Source organism: Pecten maximus, chromosome 1, assembly GCF_902652985.1.
Source record: "Pecten maximus chromosome 1, xPecMax1.1, whole genome shotgun sequence".
In the NCBI taxonomy this organism is placed as follows: domain Eukaryota; kingdom Metazoa; phylum Mollusca; class Bivalvia; order Pectinida; family Pectinidae; genus Pecten; species Pecten maximus.
Window position 1 is genome coordinate 42,310,986 of NC_047015.1, and position 19,189 is coordinate 42,330,174.

The window sequence follows — 19,189 nt, forward strand, 5'->3', positions numbered from 1 at the left end:
TAATAGTAGATAAACTTAGTAGTGTCGTTTATAAACTGTAGTAGATAAATGTAGCAATGATATGGTAGGTGAGAAAAGTAAATGACATGGTAGATGATTATGAGGTGCATGATGATATACAGTAGATGAATTCAGCGATGATTAAGTAGATGACTATAAAACTGCAGCATCAACAGCGTCTAGAGTCACAGCAAACCCAATGGTTGTCGTACTTACTACTGGCCCGGGGGGCCGCTGGTTAGGCCGCCACATCAACAAAGTGACGTGTGCTGCGGCTGCCCGCAGTGTTGCTAAAGTCTCCTGCAATGTAATCACCATGCCACATGTATTCCATTCTCCTATTGCTACACTATTCTGTACTTACAACAGTTGTATTTCTTTAAGTACCAATCCGAAACAAAACAGTGTTAATTTTAACACTCTGAAGTACTATTTCCAAAACCACAAAAAATAACCATAACCTTTAGTTTGAAAATAAAATTCATGCAGGAAAATGTTCCATAAAATAAAGCCATTATCTAAAATGTGAAACATACCATGTCCACATGCTTAGTGGTAAAACTCATTCAGACATTAAAAACAAAACAAAAATTAGTATGGTCAGTTGGGCCTGTTTCCTGTGAACACTGAATTTTTAAACAAAAACGATCTAGGATGTAAAATGAAATGTTAAATGAAAAGAATTACTTGCATCAAAGATCAATTTAAATGAAGAAATATATCATTTGTATACGGGAGGATATTTACTTGTTATGAACTGAAGCTATTTATAATATCTACAAGGACTGACTAGTCAAATGTCATTTAGTACCACACCTACTAACAAGTAAACGATGCACTCCTAATCTCTGGTAATTTGTCAATTACTACTGTCATAAAAACATGAAATATAGTAACTGCTCCACTTTTGAAAATATCTATCATTCATAAATGTCACCTCTCATACATTCGCAGATATCAGTTGACAATGTACCAGAATGAGGAGTGCATCATTTCCTTACAGATAATGCTTGACTACGAAATCATGAAATACTTACGGGCAAACTTAGGCCTTTCACTGAATTCCTATTCACCTCCAGGATCACATCTCCAGATTTAATCTTTCCACTCTCAGCAGCAGGACCAATAGGGAATACTTTCTTGATACATAGGAAGCTGTCTGAGGTATTGGGTGTGGGGTAAAGGTCTCTGGCATTTTGTACGCTGAAGCCCAGCCCACTACTGCCTCGTTCCAAATCCACAGTAAACTGGTCTTCTACAACAGGCAATGATCAACTATTAGATTTAAAGTATCTTGCGATCTGGATTTAAAAAAAATTTTTTTTTTGCAAATGACGTGGAACTTGAGCCGAGGCTAAGAAAATGTTTGTTATCTATAAACTTTATTTATCTAAGCTTACATTGGGAAACAAGTTCAATCATTTCATGCTTATCGCTCTTGTTGGCCCCGGGGGAATACTGCAATGGGTCTCATTATGAGAGAAAACCAAAATACCAGTAGAAAACCAACATCGCCGGACAGGTGACCCCATTACTTTTCATTGCAGATCAGGTGAAAGGCAAGTATATTACTACTGTACCATCAAATCACCAAATGAGGATGTACAATTTAAGGTTATTAGTCCCCCTACCTGCAGTATCAAAGCTGTAGTACTGGGATCCTTCAGTGTCCTGCATGCTGGTTGCTGCTGTGGCATCAGATTTACCAGTGGTGGTAGAGGAGTGAGACGGTCTCACCTCACTAATAGTAAGGTCCATAGATTTCTTGCTAGTTCTGACAGCAGGGGTAACCACAGTGCTTGATACTGGTCTGGGGGAGGATTTTGAACTACTACTCTTTCTTGGTAGATTTTCCCTACCATTGTCTTCTGTATTTGCTATGGGTAATGACCTGGAACTGCTTCCTTTCCTTGCCTGACCCCTGACCTTACCAGTTTCCAGTGGTGATGATTTTGAACTGCTGCGACTTTTGACCTTGTTACCACCATCTTTCACTGATGTTGACACCTGCATCACATCTACTGGCACCGACTTTGCACGACTGCCTTTGTTTGAGTTGCTGGTTTGTAGAGGGTTTGGTGCTGGTGATGACCTGTTTGACGTGGACACTCCCCGGGATGTGGGGTGCTGACCTCTCTCCATGACCAGCTTACTGATAGGAGGGGCATGGCATAAGGCCTCCACAGCCTGTTTGTGAGTCATTCCCACGAGACTCTTACTGTCCACGGACAGAATTCGATCACCTGTAACCAGACAACAATATAGTAAACACCCGTACTAGTCTTTTAACACACTTTTTGAGAATTATTCTGTATAAAATATCAAACTTATGATAAAATAGACATACATTTAAACATACTTACTAATATGTTTATTTAAAACCCTTACTACTCTATAATGTTGCCTGGGTAGGCCTTGCATTCATTTAAATTTTGAAGTTTTTTTTTTTTAAATATTTGTAACATAAAACAGTGAAATAATTATCTACAGTTATATAAAAGAACAGATAAAAACACCATATTGACGGGCACCACAACAGGAATTGAGTCCCAGTCTCCTGCATGTTAATCTCCGGCTAAACCAACTGTGCTTCTAAAGAAGCATGCTCCCTCAGCCCAAGGACAGATAGTTTAACACTGTATACAAATTACACCAACCCGTTCCTTTTAGTTATAACATTTTTCCTATGACTTGAAAATTTATTCAGAATCACATCAAAACATTTGATCAGGAAAGATTTGGCGAAGGATTTATTTATTCAAGTCTTGCAATCCCATTGAATTGAAAACTTTTAATAACTATTTTATCATCAAATACCTCTTTTGATACAGCCCTCCTGTTCTGCAGCACTGCCAGGAATAAGAGACTTGACAAAGATCCCTCCCTGTCTTACCGACGTATTCACACCGCCCTGAAACACAACACACATGTATATCTCTCCCTTAACCGAGACAATTTATGTTTCGAAATTCACTATGTAATAATTAAAAATATTTGCTTCAACCTTCTGTTTTATAACACAATTGATAGATTTTCACTTTCCTAATATGTTTTAGGAATTGGTACACAGAATATGGTAATTCCATCACATAGACATCTGATTAATAAGAGATCATATAATCATTCTCGCTATGTAAGCACTTAAAGTAACACTGCTTGCTTGTTTGTTGCGAGTTTATCACCCCGTGAACAGCCAGCGTCATTTTGAAGCGGATCTCCTTGTAGTAGTTGGTGACTATCTCACTGAACAAGATATAAGAGGCTTGTCACATGCTATCCAGAGCACGTAAGGTTAAGTGTCTTGCCCATGGGCACAACCATGACCGCTTAGACTGGTCACTTTCTTAGCTTCTCGAGAAACAAAAACAGACAAGGGTACAGAGTGTCGACCATGTACCTTGGATCTTCACTAACAACACACATATATAATATTAAAATTACATCTACTAGTTATACAATAATAACAATGGCTCCCCTTAATGGTATGACAATGAGCTCGAGATTCCCAGTTACTTACAGTTACATTAAGTCCAAAGCTGCCATTTTTTTTCTCCAGGAATACCTCAAACACATCACCAGGCTGGAAATCATCACTTTTCTCACTGAAATCACGATTAACAGTATACCTAAATATTGGATGTCATATATAGTGTGGGTTATGATAATAATCTGAGGCCTAAATTATTATATCACAACAAACTATCTTTAGAAGTATCACTACATTTCATCCCAGTCCTGTGATCTTCATGCAGAAGAAGCTCTTCAATTTAGTAAGAATGTGTGTTTTGTTCATTTGGTGCAAGTTATCTCCCTTTATAATAACGATATTACCAACGACTTTTACCTGTTTGACCTATGTGTTATTTCTAATTATCCAACACTACGAACAAAATTTCCATTAAGTCTGTACTGACCTTGCCGTACTGGCAGTTCTCGACTGCCCTTGTCTTTGATTACTTGGCCTACTTCTTTGTTTCACAGCTCCATTAGTTACACCAAGGTCGGAATTTGTTCTTGACCCAGCCTCACCTAAAATATTTACTATATTTCACTCGGTAACATCTAATGAAAAACATTGATGGGTGTATCAATCAGTTGTCAATGTAGTTATATATGATGACATACAGGACAATGTCCATGATAAAAATTACTGTAAACATACTTATTTTAGTGAAGTCAAATTTTAGGGCAAACAAAGAAAACTGTAAATATGTTTTATTGGCATGGACACAAATTAGTGCAGTCAAGAGGTTCAAATCCGGAAAATCTTAATCTCTAAAATTAGATGTCAGCTCAACATGCGACCACTAAATATATGTATGCATAGGTTACACATATTCTACAGGTAAGCATGGTGAACCGTTTTCATTAAAATTACTTGTAATTATTCGCCTCCAGCAATGAATGGTCACCTAACAATCCTTATGATCTCAGTCAGAAACATGTTTAAAAGACTGTGCCACTGCCTCAATGGTATCAAAGCATGTTATTAACCAATGACTAAACACGGACCGAGTGACAAATTCATTTATCGTAACATCACAGAGCAAATTATCAAGCTCTTTCAAATTGACACAATAGGATCAAGCCAAACATCAGGCATTTGTGAAAAATAACAAGACTGAATACATAAGACAAATTTTCAATGATGTTATATAGCGGTAAACGAATGAGTCGGTGTCTTTAGTCTTGGCTGGCGAAAAAAAAAAAAATTACAGGGTTTAAAAGTGATCAATAGGCAAAATTCTGACTGGACAATACCCTGCGTCATTAATTAGTGGTATTTGGGACTTTCAGAAGTGGTTGTAATTACAGAACAGCAGAGCGGTTCTTTACTGAAGCAACCAATACAAAGAGAAAAACTAACGGGACTGAAAGCATGCCGAAGAGTACAATGTACATGTTCAGTTTTAAGTTCAAAATTTTAGCACTGTTCATAAATAAGCGCTGCACAAACAGCGCGAAAAGCGCTAAAATTAAACTACCACTAAAATAAGATTAGTGCTGCACAAACAGCGCAAAAAGCGCTAAAATTAAACTACTGCTAAAATAAGTATGCATGTTTACAGTATTTCAATCTTCACTGAAAATTCTTCATAACTCTTAATTCATATTTAGGTTTTTTGTCACTTATCATTTTTTTATTGGTACATCAATATGAAGTGAAGAAACACATGCTACAATGGTATGTCTGGTTGATACCTACCAACTCTGTGTTCTTTATGGTCCACATCTTGTGCCTTTGCACTTTGAATGGAGTTTAACTGAGATGTGGTATTCACATCTGCCAAAGTCATTTGCTGATTTCTATACTTATGTCTAGTATCCGTGTTCAATGGAATGTTAGAAACTGTAGCTGAGTTTAACTGGTCCGATGGAGAATGATATTGATGATTACTAGAATTAACTACTGCTTCAACAGGTAGTTCAGTAGCCTCTTCCTCTGTTCCAGAAAGAAAATCATCTGAATAACGCGATATTTGTGAATAAAGCTGAAAATCATGGGGATTAGCATTTGAAAGTCTGAGTTTTTCCCGGATTATGGAATCATCATGTTCTTTTCGGCGGAGAGATCCGGGACACTTGACCTGGGAGATCAGAAGCTTGACATGAGATCCAGATTCCCGGATCATCTGCACAGCTGTGTGGTGCTGACGACCCTCTAGGCTATGATCATTGATGGCTATGATCCTGTCCCCAGGGCGGATTCTGCCATCACGCTGGGCAGGGCCTTTTGGGGTGACAGACTTGACAAAGATACCCAGGTCTAGCTTACTGGTACTCTCCCCACCTACAATGGTGATTCCAAATCCTGTGTTGGGGTCCTTCCCCAGCACAACCTCAAAGATATGTCTGTCAGGCTGTTCTGGGGACACTTCGCTGCTGTTCAGGCGATGTTGTAATGTGGCTGTAAATATTAACAGCACATTATAAATCTTAACAATCTAAATATACATCTACACATGTCCTCACAACATACTGCATATTTTATCCCCTAAACAGAACTTTGTCGTGATGATGTACTACACATTCAGTTTCCTAAACATACAGTTTTTTCCGAAGATCAGCTATTTATACAGACTTGAGTTCCCACTTCTCAAAGGTGTTCAAGAACAAATTTGGTCAAAATCTATCCAGGCATTAAAGAAAAGTAGTATTTTATAGATTGAAGAAGTTGACAGAGAGACATGTAATAATGTTAGGGTCATGTACAAATGGCTAATGATATACTGAAAGTTTACTCTGTATACAGCTGATTGTATGTGACTTACCACTGATAGTTTCATTGAGCACTGACTCGTCGACCAAATCCACGGATTGAGTGGTCATTCCTGTGAGCAAAATTACACATTTAGCATAACAATGCTATCATATCAATAGTAATTTATTTTAAAAAAAAGATGCCAGCATATCATTCAAATATCAAACCATTTCCAGTAACTTTATCTAAAACAGAAATTGAAAATTTCAGTAAAAATACTGCAAAATCACATCTGTATTGCTGTGTTAATTTACCAAGAACACATTTGGTTTCCTGTGGCCTGTTTATCTGTACATAGTAGATGAGCTTCCTGTGAGCTCTCTACTTGTTGATCTAATACCTGAGCTTCCTGTGAGCTCTTTCTGAGCTCTCTATTTGTTTACCTAGTACATGAGCTTCATGTGGAATCTCCCTGTGTATATCTTCAAGAATGTCCCCTGTGGATGCAGCATGCGTAGGGCCACGCCGTTTGTGGACAGGCAATGCATATTTTTCGCGCAAGTCCATCATGCTGACACTGGTGTCGGCCCTGTATGGTGGAGGGCTACACAACACATGCAACAGAAGTAAACCATACAACACATGCTGAAAATACTCGTTAGCAGTCATTACCAGCCTGGACATCCCTTAGGAAAAACATGTCTCACATAGCCATTAATATTAAGCATGCTAAATGCAAAATTTAAGTTTACAAAGTAATCCATTTACAAGTCATATTTCAAGAATTATTTCAACATGCATTTAATGACAATTCATTGCAAAAATAATGTAAAAAAAGTCTATGTTAAACAATCAGATACCATGCCAAGCAAATGTTAGTTAAAAAGTTATTCATGAAGTTGATATCAATATACAATGTACTATCATGATTATATTAAATAGTTTTAAAGAGCATTCAGTTATGTAAGGGCTCTTTCAGTAAATCTTATATCCAACAGGATGACTCGAGGTTTGTGAAACAGGAACCACCAAAAGTAATGACTTTATTCAAGCAGTACTATACACAATTTCTCGCATCCACAATATGCATAGAATTTCTCTATTTCTGGATTCCTCTTACGGGATATATCTTTCAATGAAGAGCCCTTAGGATGAAATCATATACAGTAAACCTCTGATTAGTTCGAACACGCGGATAGTTCGAACACACATTTGTTTTCTAGAAAAACAATATTTTTTTAGCTAGTAATAGTTCAAACTCTGGCTGTTTATAACTGACACTATTTAGGATAGTTCGAACTTGTCAAATGAAGAACGTAAAGTAAGATTTTTTTTGGCAAACTCCATTGAAAGCTCACGACGACTCGGCCATGACGACCAGCCCAGAAAAAATGCCAAGACTTAAATTTGATCAACGGGCACGTTTAGTTAGGTTATTAGATTGAATGCGTGATCATTAGAATGGGTCTGTGATTTAATATATGCCAAATATTTTAGCGTTAATTCAGTTTTTTTACATTGCAAAATACACCACGCACGAGACAGCTGATTGCAAATTTAGGCCCCGACAATGTATAAATAACATGCGATATTTGCATTAGCGCTGTATGGCAAACTAAGAAATCGTCCGTGTATTTTCACATATAACTATAATTATATTATAATAACTGTGACTGGACATCTCTTAAGTATTGCCAATCAAGGTATTACCTGAAAACCTGCGACCTCACGCTAGGTAAGCAGGCCACGCGAGGTGTCGCTTGCGGTAAAGTTGAAAGGATCGGCTGACCGATCGTGCTGAGTGATGTGAAAAGCATTCATATCCAGTCAAAACAATCCACAGGTTTTCCAATTAGTGATGGATAATTTTGCACGTATCAAATATGTTTGGTAGATACTACGACGGGGCATATTTAAAAGCAGACATGTTGATGTTCTGACCTAATTTTAGCAACATATATCGCCTATTTTTACAGTAGTGCTTTCGTAAACGAACAGGTTATGTAGACTGCTTTTGATGTATCAAAGAGACCAATTATTACAATAATATAGCGAGTTTCTGATTCAGATAAAAAATATAACCATGTGAAGATTATACTGTACAAATGTTTAACTTTTGTGTTACAAACGAAACGTGTACTATACTGTTTTGGGGCCTATTTCAGCTACGCATTGCCCGAGCAGCTTCGCGCAATAACCATCATAATTATCGCAAATGAAGAACGTTTAACGACCAACTAACATTGAATTAAATAAAATACTATCATTTGACTTATTTATAAATGGGCCATTGTTCAGGCCGCCGTTGTTACGTATCAGATTTACAATGGATGTGTTTGTGTCTAATGATTTTACACTGCCGAGATTTTCGCCGATATCGACTCGGATAGTTCGAACTAGCACTTTTTTTCTGAAGCATAATTCGAACAGGTTCGTCAATATTTATTTAATTTTGTTCGAACTAACCCGAGGTTTACCGTATAAATTGTGGCATATTAAGTTTCTTTCCAATTCATAAACTACATAAACAGCTGATCTGTTTCACAGAAAACCTTGGGTAAAGTAAGTTATTCTCTTAAAATATGTCTCCTTAAGTAAGTATTTTCTAATAAAATTGGATTTTCTGGGGAGGGTCAAGTCTTATTTTTAAAAGAAACAAGATATTTTTATTAAGTGTCTCTCTGGGATGGATCTAGTGGGGTTGAGTCAAGTTTTTCTTTAACAAAACACAATTGCAGAAAATGCATCTTTCTTATGATAATGCATATCTATAGAACCCATCCAACTCAAGGAAAATCAAATAATCATGTTAAGTTTTGTCCAGTTAAACAGCCAAAGGAAAAATTTTCAGACTGGGATCCTTTTATCATGCCTAATAGCAGTACTAGTGGTGCCCTGTATACTATTTTTCTAACAGATTCAATAAATTTCCACAGAAGAAAGCATGATACAGGAAACATAAAAAAGAATGATGGAGACAAAACTATGAAGATGATGGTTTAATGGAGATAAATCAAGGGACAGGGTTTACAGACATAAATCAAACACACACACAGCAGCCTACATAAACTACAAACCTTCCGTGATCTCTAAACCCACTGAAAACATAACTAATCTTTAGGACATGCTAGTATTACATATGGAAGAGGTATATCAGTATTAATTAACCAATGGACATTTGAAATCTGGGATCATTCTGCTGCAAAATTAATTTTCCTTCATACCAAGATTCTCCATCTTTTTTTGGAGACAGAAATGGATGAATTAGTTGAATTGGTGTCTCTACTTCATTTTTAAACACCTAACATGTTTTGTCTTTCAAAGCTTTAACCAGCAAGATGCATACAATCACACACCCATGCAGAATCTCAGACACTGTTACTTACAGTGAATATGGAATTGGTTGTCTGTCAGTTGTCATAGCAACCACTGCACTATGTCCATCATCTTCACTCTCCAAACTTGCCTGTAAAACATTGGATGTCTTTTTATTGAACTTTTTCATGGGTAAGATTATCTTAATGTAGGCCTAAAGTACCTGAAATATTCACCAGAATGCATTAGACAACAAGCTAAAACTGGTCGAACTATTAATGATGCGAACCTTTAAATGTCAGCTGTTACCTGGTATATATTTTAGGCATTTTAAAATTTCATTTCATCAATTTATAATAGATTGGTGTCTTAAAGAATAAGCATGTACAAAATATCTGTAACAGCTTCATTATACAAAACTTCAATTTAAAGTGCAAACTTAATTTATTTCATTGACTTAAGCATCAAAATCGCTAAAATAAAGATGACCACTGAAATACTTAAGCTTACAACATGTACCTGTGGACTTTCTTCCTCTTCCAAGTCTGCAGTCTGGGCCTCAAATGTTGAATCTGTATCCATAGTCAGATCTGTTGGAAATACAGGTAACCAGGTTAGGAACAAATTAAATGAATCTATTGATTTTAATTATATTAGTTGCTCTAAACAGGATCTATTGATCGCTCAGATAGACTGTAAGTATATATCAAAGTTAAAGAGCGCCAATCTGTTGAATTTTATTTTGTAAGAATTTAACTGTTGACAAGATCACTTAGCTATACAGTTCGCTAAAACAGACAGATACAAAGTCGCTATAGGTCACCCACATCACTTGTAAAAGCCCTAATAATTAAACTGTTTACAAACAACACATAAAGAAAGACGTGTAACATTATCCGACTCACCCACACCTTGGGCATCCAACTGCGCCTCTCTGGCTTTCATCTTCAGCTGGAATCGATGTTGCATGGTAGAAAACTGTAATAAGTATCTTCCCCTGAAAACAAACATTGTTTACAATTTCACTGATGTGTAAAATACGACTCTTCCTACATTGTAGAATACATGTATACTGAACAGTTGGTTTCAAACTGGAAAATGTCTGTAAGACATGATGCCTAGTAAAGACTTGGTTCAAAATCCCCAAAGAAATATCAATAGTCTATTTATTTTTCTGGAAGGGATAAAATAGGATGAGATTAATGGTTGGTTAAGGTCAAGTATTTGCAGTGATACCTAGAAAGATACCAGGCCAAGAGTCTATAAAGATTTAGTGCCAGCCTTACTTGCGATAGCTGTTGGTGTAATAATTCATCTTCGTTGGTTTGCCCTGACCATGGTCTGGTTTGGGTTGGATGCTGAAGCGACGCTTGTTGAATGATATCTTCTGGATCATGTTCCATGCATAATGTTGGTCGATAGCTCGTTGTAGGCCTTGGTTCTCTGCTAGCACCATACATTTGACAGTGATCCCCATCCACATTACACTTGTAGTATCATTCTTGTTCTGAGCAAATCAACAATGACAAGAAAATATACCACAATTCCCTTACACAGAAAATATATTAGGATAAAAATGTTAATTTTTTGTCTTTTTGATAAGTTGTGATATTTTACAGATAAGAAATATAAAGGTACTTTATGAAGAAGAACAGAATTAGAGAATGTATGTAAGACATTAATGCCCAGTTCTCCTATACAACAATGTGTACTGTGAAGAAAGGGTAAAGGACACTTTAAATTTGACAAATGATCATCAGAATGTGCTCAGGTGTAGAATTTGCTGTTAGACATTATGGTGCAAATATGAATCAATTCTGTTGAGGGGTTCTCTTTATCCATTGATTCGGAACAGGACAGGATGGACCAACATGGGTAACACAATAAACACCTCCAACAATAAACATTAAATGATTGGGCATAAAAAAAAGAAAATATTGTCATTAGTCTCTATTGAATTCCTTCTGCTTTAACTGAATGTATCTAACTTACTAGGAGAGATGGACTAAATCAATTTATCAACAATCCCTCCTGAACTTAGTCAAATCCTATATAAGGTATTAACACACAAACGATATAGAATTAACTGTATGCTAAGTTAAAATGTGAGGAAACTCATGTTTGTATGATCCCTACCTTCAACAGCTTGTAGAAGTGGACTCCATACTCTGGTAACTGTTGTGCTATCTATAAATTGAAGACAAAACAATGAATTATAACAATAAAATTTGGTAAAAATAGCGACATATATGCTTTTTAAACTTATATCTAAATATGTATATGGATACTTTAAAATTTACCTGACGGTTCTACATCTAAATTTTATTTACGAGGTAGCCATTAAATGTTTTTTTTTTATTTTCAAATTGGGATCAGGCCTCTTTACCTTGATGAATTCCAATTCTGCCTTAGTTTCACCCATTCCTGCGGTCCTCTGGTGGAAGTCTGGAGTGTTGTCTCGTATGTAACCCACACCAACACGCTTCACTATCCTCTGTGGGTAGTAGTGTTCTGCCATGAAGTAGTTTCGCCCCATTGTGTCATGGTCATAGTCTCCATACTCCTACCTGAAGGGCGAGGGCCGAGAGTGTAAGGGCCTTGTCCTCATTACACATGGTGCGCTCCTCAAGTAGGTCATGGCGGAGTTGTAGGTACAACAAATGCCGTGAGATCTGATGTCTGTTGGGAAAATCAGGGTTTGTTTAGAAGTTAACTATATGTCATTGTTGGAACAGATAAAGTGGTATTCATTCAGATGTCATTGATGGAAAGTAGGATAAATCACATCTTTACATACATACATGTCAAAGTTCCGAGTAACAATTTGTATTTTTTCAGTGAGTTCAGTATATACTTAATAACAAAAGTGACAGCTGTATGCACCAGGAAGTGCTTTTATTTCCTTCTTTTTCTTGTAAAAGCAAAGACAAAATTCAAAATGAAAAAGAAATATGAAACATACTTATATAAACTAAAGCTGAAACTTAAATTAGGAAGACTGTCAAGCACAAAGTTTACCTGAAGAGGAGGATGTTATCAGGGTAGAACTTGACACGGAGATATAAGGTGAATGTGATGGTGGGCAAGTTGCCTTTCCATCCCTCCTTCCAGCCTTCAGGTGCCACTTTGTGCAGCTTCATCTCTGGGTCCACAAAGAAGTGCTCTCCATCTAAAACACAATCAGTAGCATGGTTATAAACACACATATATCGATAAATGCTATAATACAAAGTAAACTTTCCAGTAATCATAGAAAATTTGTCAGTAGTATAGCATATGATAGTATTATAACAATAGGAGGAAAAAGTCTGGCCACATTAGTAAGTATTTGTAGATTCACATTGTTTAATTTTGATAACACAATGGTGCTTCAGACATTGTGATGTCACCAAAGAGACAGGAATGGAGTGAGAATATCTCCATTTTAGATATCAGATCAGTATGAGATTCAAGAATTAATATCCTGTTTTGACAATTTTTGTTCAAAAATGTTATGTGATAAACCGAATCTTGCAATAGCTCCAATTTTGAATAAAAGTTTTAATGAATCTTGTCACAATTTCTTTCTCTTACATACCAGAGGCTGTTAATATGAAAAATTCTTTCACTCCTAAATCGTATGAAGTAGAAACACAATATGTCCTCATTGTCTCTTGTACACAGTGTATCATTTGATCATATTTTCTTCCTTACCACTGACATAGGTGAGACCAAAGAAGAAGAACTCAGGTAGTTCTATGTGTGTGATGACCGACTCAAACAGCTGTTGACCTGTAGTACTGGGGTCACACATGGCCTCCAACTTCTGACCAGTCAGAAGGACAACTACCACCCGCCTCGCATGGGATGGATTCTTCAAGCTCTGTTGAAATAAATACACAATATGTATGTAAAAAAAAGACAAGGAAAACATTTATTGTCATGAAACTACCATAACAATCTGTTTAATGTAAGCACTTTTTTTTACTAAAAACTGCTGTTGTAGTAGCTGGGGTGCATAGATTACATTAGTACAAAGATCATCCATTTTGTTCTGTGTCGGCCTTGGCTGCTATGACTGTTTAAGTATAAGAGTCCAACATGAATCCAAGTTACTACAATATTTTTTGTGTCCAGAATTATTTCTGTAAGCTTCATCCCCAGGTAAGCTGCAGTATTTGAGATCTTGACAATCCATAAGCATTCCTATTTAACGCCAGAGGCTAGGGCCCCTTCCTCTTAATTTAATGAAAACAGTCTCCTGTTTCTTATCATAAAATCAGTATTTTTGGGAGATTTTTCCAATAAGACAAGCTGTATGAGCATTTATCTTTGAGAGTCTATCTTTCTATGTTGAATATATGTTTCAAAACTTTGTTACTCCATCTGATGTTTAAATTCATTCATTTTAAGACTTACCTCCCCTTGTAAAGGAATTGGCACTCGGATGATAGGTTTGCTGGCTTTGTGAACAAACTCTGGACCATAATATTCCTGCAAACAATGAGTGTATGCATTTTCTTCAATTAATGTATCATACCTCATACCAAATATTTCATATGGGTTGGGGAAGAGGAGTTAGTGGTATATGCTACATAATATAATAACAGTTATCTAATTAAGAGAGGCCCATGGGTGTATGAGAGGGACATTGAGTATTTCAACTTAATTTGTATACATGTAAAATAGTTTAGCGATGATTGTGTTACTTATTTTAAGAAAACGTGAACATTGCAGAAAAGTTCCTTCTATCATTAAATACCTGTGTAGTAATCAAATATAAATAATTATTTGCATGATTTTAAATGCCCCCCTTAGGACCCCCTCTGGTACAGCATCATCTTACATAATATGTACCTCATCACCTGAGGATCATTTTATAAAATGTTCATTAAAATCCAGCAACAGATTAAATTTAAGAGATGAATTCACACTTTTTCGAGTCTAAAGTCTCAGCCCCTGAGAGTGTTCTTGAGGAAAGATTCTTTGAAAAGTTGAAGTCTGTTTTACTAAAAGCTTAAATATCTATATTCCGCCATACTCATGAACTATGTTAGGTATGCAATGGGAAGCCTTAAATTATCCTATATATCATATTCAAATTGTCATTATACAGCCCTGAGATTCACTGACCCTGGGTTTCCTTGGTGATGTGTTGGTGTGAGGAACTTTGACCTTGGCCTTGACCCCCCTCTCCGGCAGTGAGTGGTGACCATGATCAGTAGATCTGTAAATAAAGACCAACAAATTTTACATGTTTTCTATGACAATCTTGCCATTCTCTTTCCCCATCCAACAACATCAGTATCAAACAATTGCATAATATACACATTTTATGGACTAGGGGATGACTGAATGCATCATTTTCATTCCAACACACATAATCTACGTCACCATTGATAGGCACAGCTGCAAAATTCATCTGCTTGCAGATATTTTATTACTTTTTGTTGCATTTCCTGGACAAAATCCAATTACACGTAATTTAATTTTTTTTCTGTTTATTTTATTGGCTTTACTTCTGATAAATTTGGAATAAGTTTCATAGTATTTATACCAGCTATACAAGATTATACGTACTGATGAAACGTCACACCATCACTGTCTCTATCAACATGATCAAAGATATCAAGGACTGTAATTTACACAATGGGGAACCTAAAAATAATTCTGACATTTGCCAGGTTATTAAATGTTAAATAAACAGTGCTGGGATCAGGAGCCAGCTACATAGGAGGATAGTGTGTTACACAGGCAGCAGGATAACATTACCCAATGTTATGTGTGACTCATAGTCGGGAGAATCTGTATATATAGTTCTCCAGTAGGTCCCGCCCCACTATCCTCCTTAACTTGTCACACTAGCTGGCATCATAATATCTTCATTCATAGGTTACACAGTAATGAACCTGCCTAATCTAACAATCGTGAGGTATATGAAATTCTGTAGCACTAGATCTAGAGTTTGTCTGAAGTGAACTACAAAGTGAGGACAGAAATGTTCACTCTAGTTTGTTCCCTATAATTGACAGTGAATGTCTAGGTTACCAGTTTATCTACCCCCTGGCCTCCCCAACGTTAATTGTCAATTATAGGTCTGATTGGTATGGTGACTTGTTTCCATTCCCATACAACCCTGACCAATACAAGCCACAGTCATCTCATCACACACTGAACAAAACTACATGTAACTCACAAGTATAAATCAACTAAATGGAAATATAGTTTCCAGATTTCTATAAGCCTGAATCATTTTAAGGTATGGTGTTGATTAGAATCACTGGTGTATCATCCTAATGCTGTACCTATATGAGTACACAGGCATTCAGTACAGTACATTACTAATCAATGTTATATCTAACAGACACAGCAACCATGACATCAGTCCAATCTGGTGCCAGCATCAAGGAGATGAGGTTTGTTGGTTCAATGATAATTTGGATAACTTCCTGCCTTATAGACATGAATCTAATGAATCTAAGAGGAAAGCCTTTCACCGATCTACCTGAGAGTTGAAAACAGTTGTATGTACTGGAGATTTCTAAGTCCTTAGAGCAGCAAGTTTTCTAACAAGATTGTAATCAATACTTTATTTCTGAACAAATCCTGGCAATACTGCAAGCCAACATATCTTATATAGTATGAATGTTTCTATACATCCTTAAAGTATCATAAACTACATCAAACCTGATCAGCTAACTCATAATGAGTCCTAAGTCCTGGTGGTACTGTATAAATAATTATATACAGCTGTGAGAACACAAGGGATCCATTTTAATTCTTAGCAACATAAAGTATTATAGCAATATCACTTTCCCCCATTCACACAATATTTTGGTATTTTCCCTTATCTTCCAGACGAGATAAACCAAAATACTCTTAGACAAGCAAGTATGCAGTTGGTATCATATAACGACATAAACACACAGATTATTCACAGTAACGGTACCTTCGTACCTTCGTGCACACGCATTTTTATGCATGTGTCTGTTAAGCCAGATACGTTGTCTTACTTCCCACATTTCCTATCATGCAGATATCCATTGTTAGCAAGAAACACACCACCAGAGTCTGGGCAATGAGGAAAACACTGTCTGGTGCAAGAGGTATCACAGGTACATACTAACAAAGTCTGGGCAATGAGGAAAATACCCACTGGTACGAGAGGTGTCACATGTACACACCACCAAAGTCTGGGCAATGTGGGGAACACCCTCAGGTGCGAAAAGTATCACAGGGTGAACACACTAACATATATAATCTGGGCAATGAGGGAAACACCATCTGGTGTGAAGTATCAAAGGTCCACACTATCTGAATCTTGGTCATGATCGAGGGAAACACCCTCTGGTGTGAGAGGTATCACAGGTACACACCATCCAAATATCGGTCTTGAGGGAAACACCCTCTGGTGTGAGTGGTATCACAGGTACACACCGCCCAAATCTTGGTCATGATGGAGGGAAACACCCTCTGGTGTCAGAGGTATCACAGGTACACACCATCCAAATATCGGTCATGAGGGAAACACCCTCTGGTGTGAGAGGTATCACAGGTACACACCGCCCAAATCTTGGTCATGATCGAGGGAAACACCCTCTGGTGTGAGAGGTATCAGAGCTCGAGGTACACCAACTGAATCTTGGCAATGAGGAAAACACCCTCTGGTGCAAGAGGTATATATATATTCCAGGCATTTCACATACTCAAGGACTACTCATGGGGTATTACCCTATATATACTTGTGTATCCCACATATACCTGACCAAGAGCTGTAATGTACGTAAAATATTCATCACCATCAGCCACTCCAAACACACATGTAATTAATAGACCTTTTAATTTCCAAATCTCATATAATATTTAGACTGTGGTCGATATACACAGTGAAATATATTAGAACTTAACATACAATACATGAAGTGTTTGATATAATAAGAGACAGGCGTAGATATATCATATCTACAACTACCCCTGGGGAAATTACATGTAGCACAAAACCACATATGTTCTCTATACCGTATACTGCAGACACTTCTGACCTATAAAAATATTGGCAAGCTACTTTGTGGTTAATAAATTTAATCAGATGAAAATTCCTAAAAATGTCTCTCTATCTTAATTTTTTTTTTTTGTTACATCTTGTGTTTGCTGGACAGCCTTGTTGGTATAGTTTCTGCTACTGACATCAATAGAGTGACAAAACAAACATTGCGCTCAATAATAAGCATTTACATACACATAGATCTAGATTACTGCATTTATCCAGTAATAAGTCCACTGGGGAGGAGGCCTGGGCAACATATAAACTTGGAATAAGAGATAGAAGTGGGTTTAATAATTGCTGGGCAATGAAAAGGCCAGTAGCATATCTATGAGTGGGTTTATTAGTAGCAATAGAGCCTACTGTAAGATAGACATAGTAAGTCACACTAAACTTCTGTGTTACGTTCAGTAGAAGGTATAAAATGTTCTGACCTTTAATAATGAGTTAACACTATCTAATATAGATGTGTTGTAACATTCTGATATATCTATGATGTCGAGACTAAGTCATCATTCTTGATTAAAACCGATAAACCCAGTAAGACATCATGGTCATCTTTACCTATTAATCACATGTTAATTTACAGTTGAATCTGTCACAAGCAACCATCTTTATTAGGCGACCCTCTGTTCTAAGTGACCATTTCAATTCCATCCCCTCACCTTTAAAAATTTTTGCTATTTTTACCATTAATAGTAAATAATACTGTACATATTTTTAGACTGTACAAAATCAAGATATGTTGAAGTTTCAACAAAAAATATCCTATACATTGTGATCAGTATGGCAGATGGATAATGAAAGATGAGCTGTTCTAGATAGGAAAGTGATTGATGAAGCAATCTCCAAAGTGAAATCAGAAGACTTGATCTGGTACTGGATTTAACAGAACTTCAACTGAATCCACAGGTCTGAGCTTTCAGTATCTGTTCAGACAGATAACTTTTGAATTCCATCTGATAAGTTCAGTTATACAAACACAATGCTGACAGCTCAGCTTCTATTTTTAAGATAATTACAACATTTTTGGGACCGATGCCAGAATCTTTGTGAATTTGGTCACTGCTTGGAAGAGTAGAGGAAAGTGATTAAAATATTGGAGAATTACAGAAACCTGATTTCTTACACAGTATAATACTACAATACTTTGCCCAATCTCATGACAGTGAGTTTTATCAATATCATTTTGCTGCAAGTGTAAGATAGACAAGAATGGGCACACCTAATACTGACAGGGACAAAATACAAGGTTTATGATTCTTGGCATATACTGGGGGTGAGGATGAGGGGGAAGGGGGGATGTTTATGTGTGAGGGGGAGGGAGGGGGAGGGAGGGGGAGGGGAGAGAATGAAGGGGGGGAGGGGGGGGTGCAGTTACCTCAATGGGTATTCCTGCTGGTACAATGAGAATTCACTGCTGACAATGCTCTCTCTGTCGGAGTCTCTCCCACCGACCCTTAGGGCCATCTCTGAACCATACTGCATGTGTATCCCAGGTAGGTAGGTACCTGTAAACAAATCATGCATAGTTTATAGGTCATTGTGTCTCATGTAGTAGACATCATAATCTATTATTTCAATAATTCAGATCAAAATTATATGTTTGTACTTGATCATAAAACAAAAAAAAGTGAAAATATTGTGAC

The 19,189-nt window shown here is 36.8% G+C and overlaps 1 protein-coding gene across 1 annotated transcript in view; it reads right to left on the minus strand.

The window, feature by feature from the left end:
- LOC117334152 (tyrosine-protein phosphatase non-receptor type 13-like) overlaps positions 1-19,189 on the minus strand; it is a 53,034-nt gene that overhangs the window by 11,786 nt on the left and 22,059 nt on the right. Inside the window, 21 exon segments of the mRNA XM_033893623.1 lie at positions 217-300; positions 1,038-1,255; positions 1,632-2,243; positions 2,818-2,911; positions 3,518-3,602; positions 3,915-4,029; positions 5,207-5,908; positions 6,273-6,332; positions 6,646-6,806; positions 9,589-9,668; positions 10,037-10,107; positions 10,423-10,514; positions 10,804-11,024; positions 11,654-11,704; positions 11,904-12,080; positions 12,082-12,196; positions 12,536-12,686; positions 13,211-13,379; positions 13,916-13,990; positions 14,630-14,723; positions 18,922-19,051. Of these exon segments, the coding sequence (XP_033749514.1) occupies positions 217-300; positions 1,038-1,255; positions 1,632-2,243; positions 2,818-2,911; positions 3,518-3,602; positions 3,915-4,029; positions 5,207-5,908; positions 6,273-6,332; positions 6,646-6,806; positions 9,589-9,668; positions 10,037-10,107; positions 10,423-10,514; positions 10,804-11,024; positions 11,654-11,704; positions 11,904-12,080; positions 12,082-12,196; positions 12,536-12,686; positions 13,211-13,379; positions 13,916-13,990; positions 14,630-14,723; positions 18,922-19,051 (3,557 nt within the window).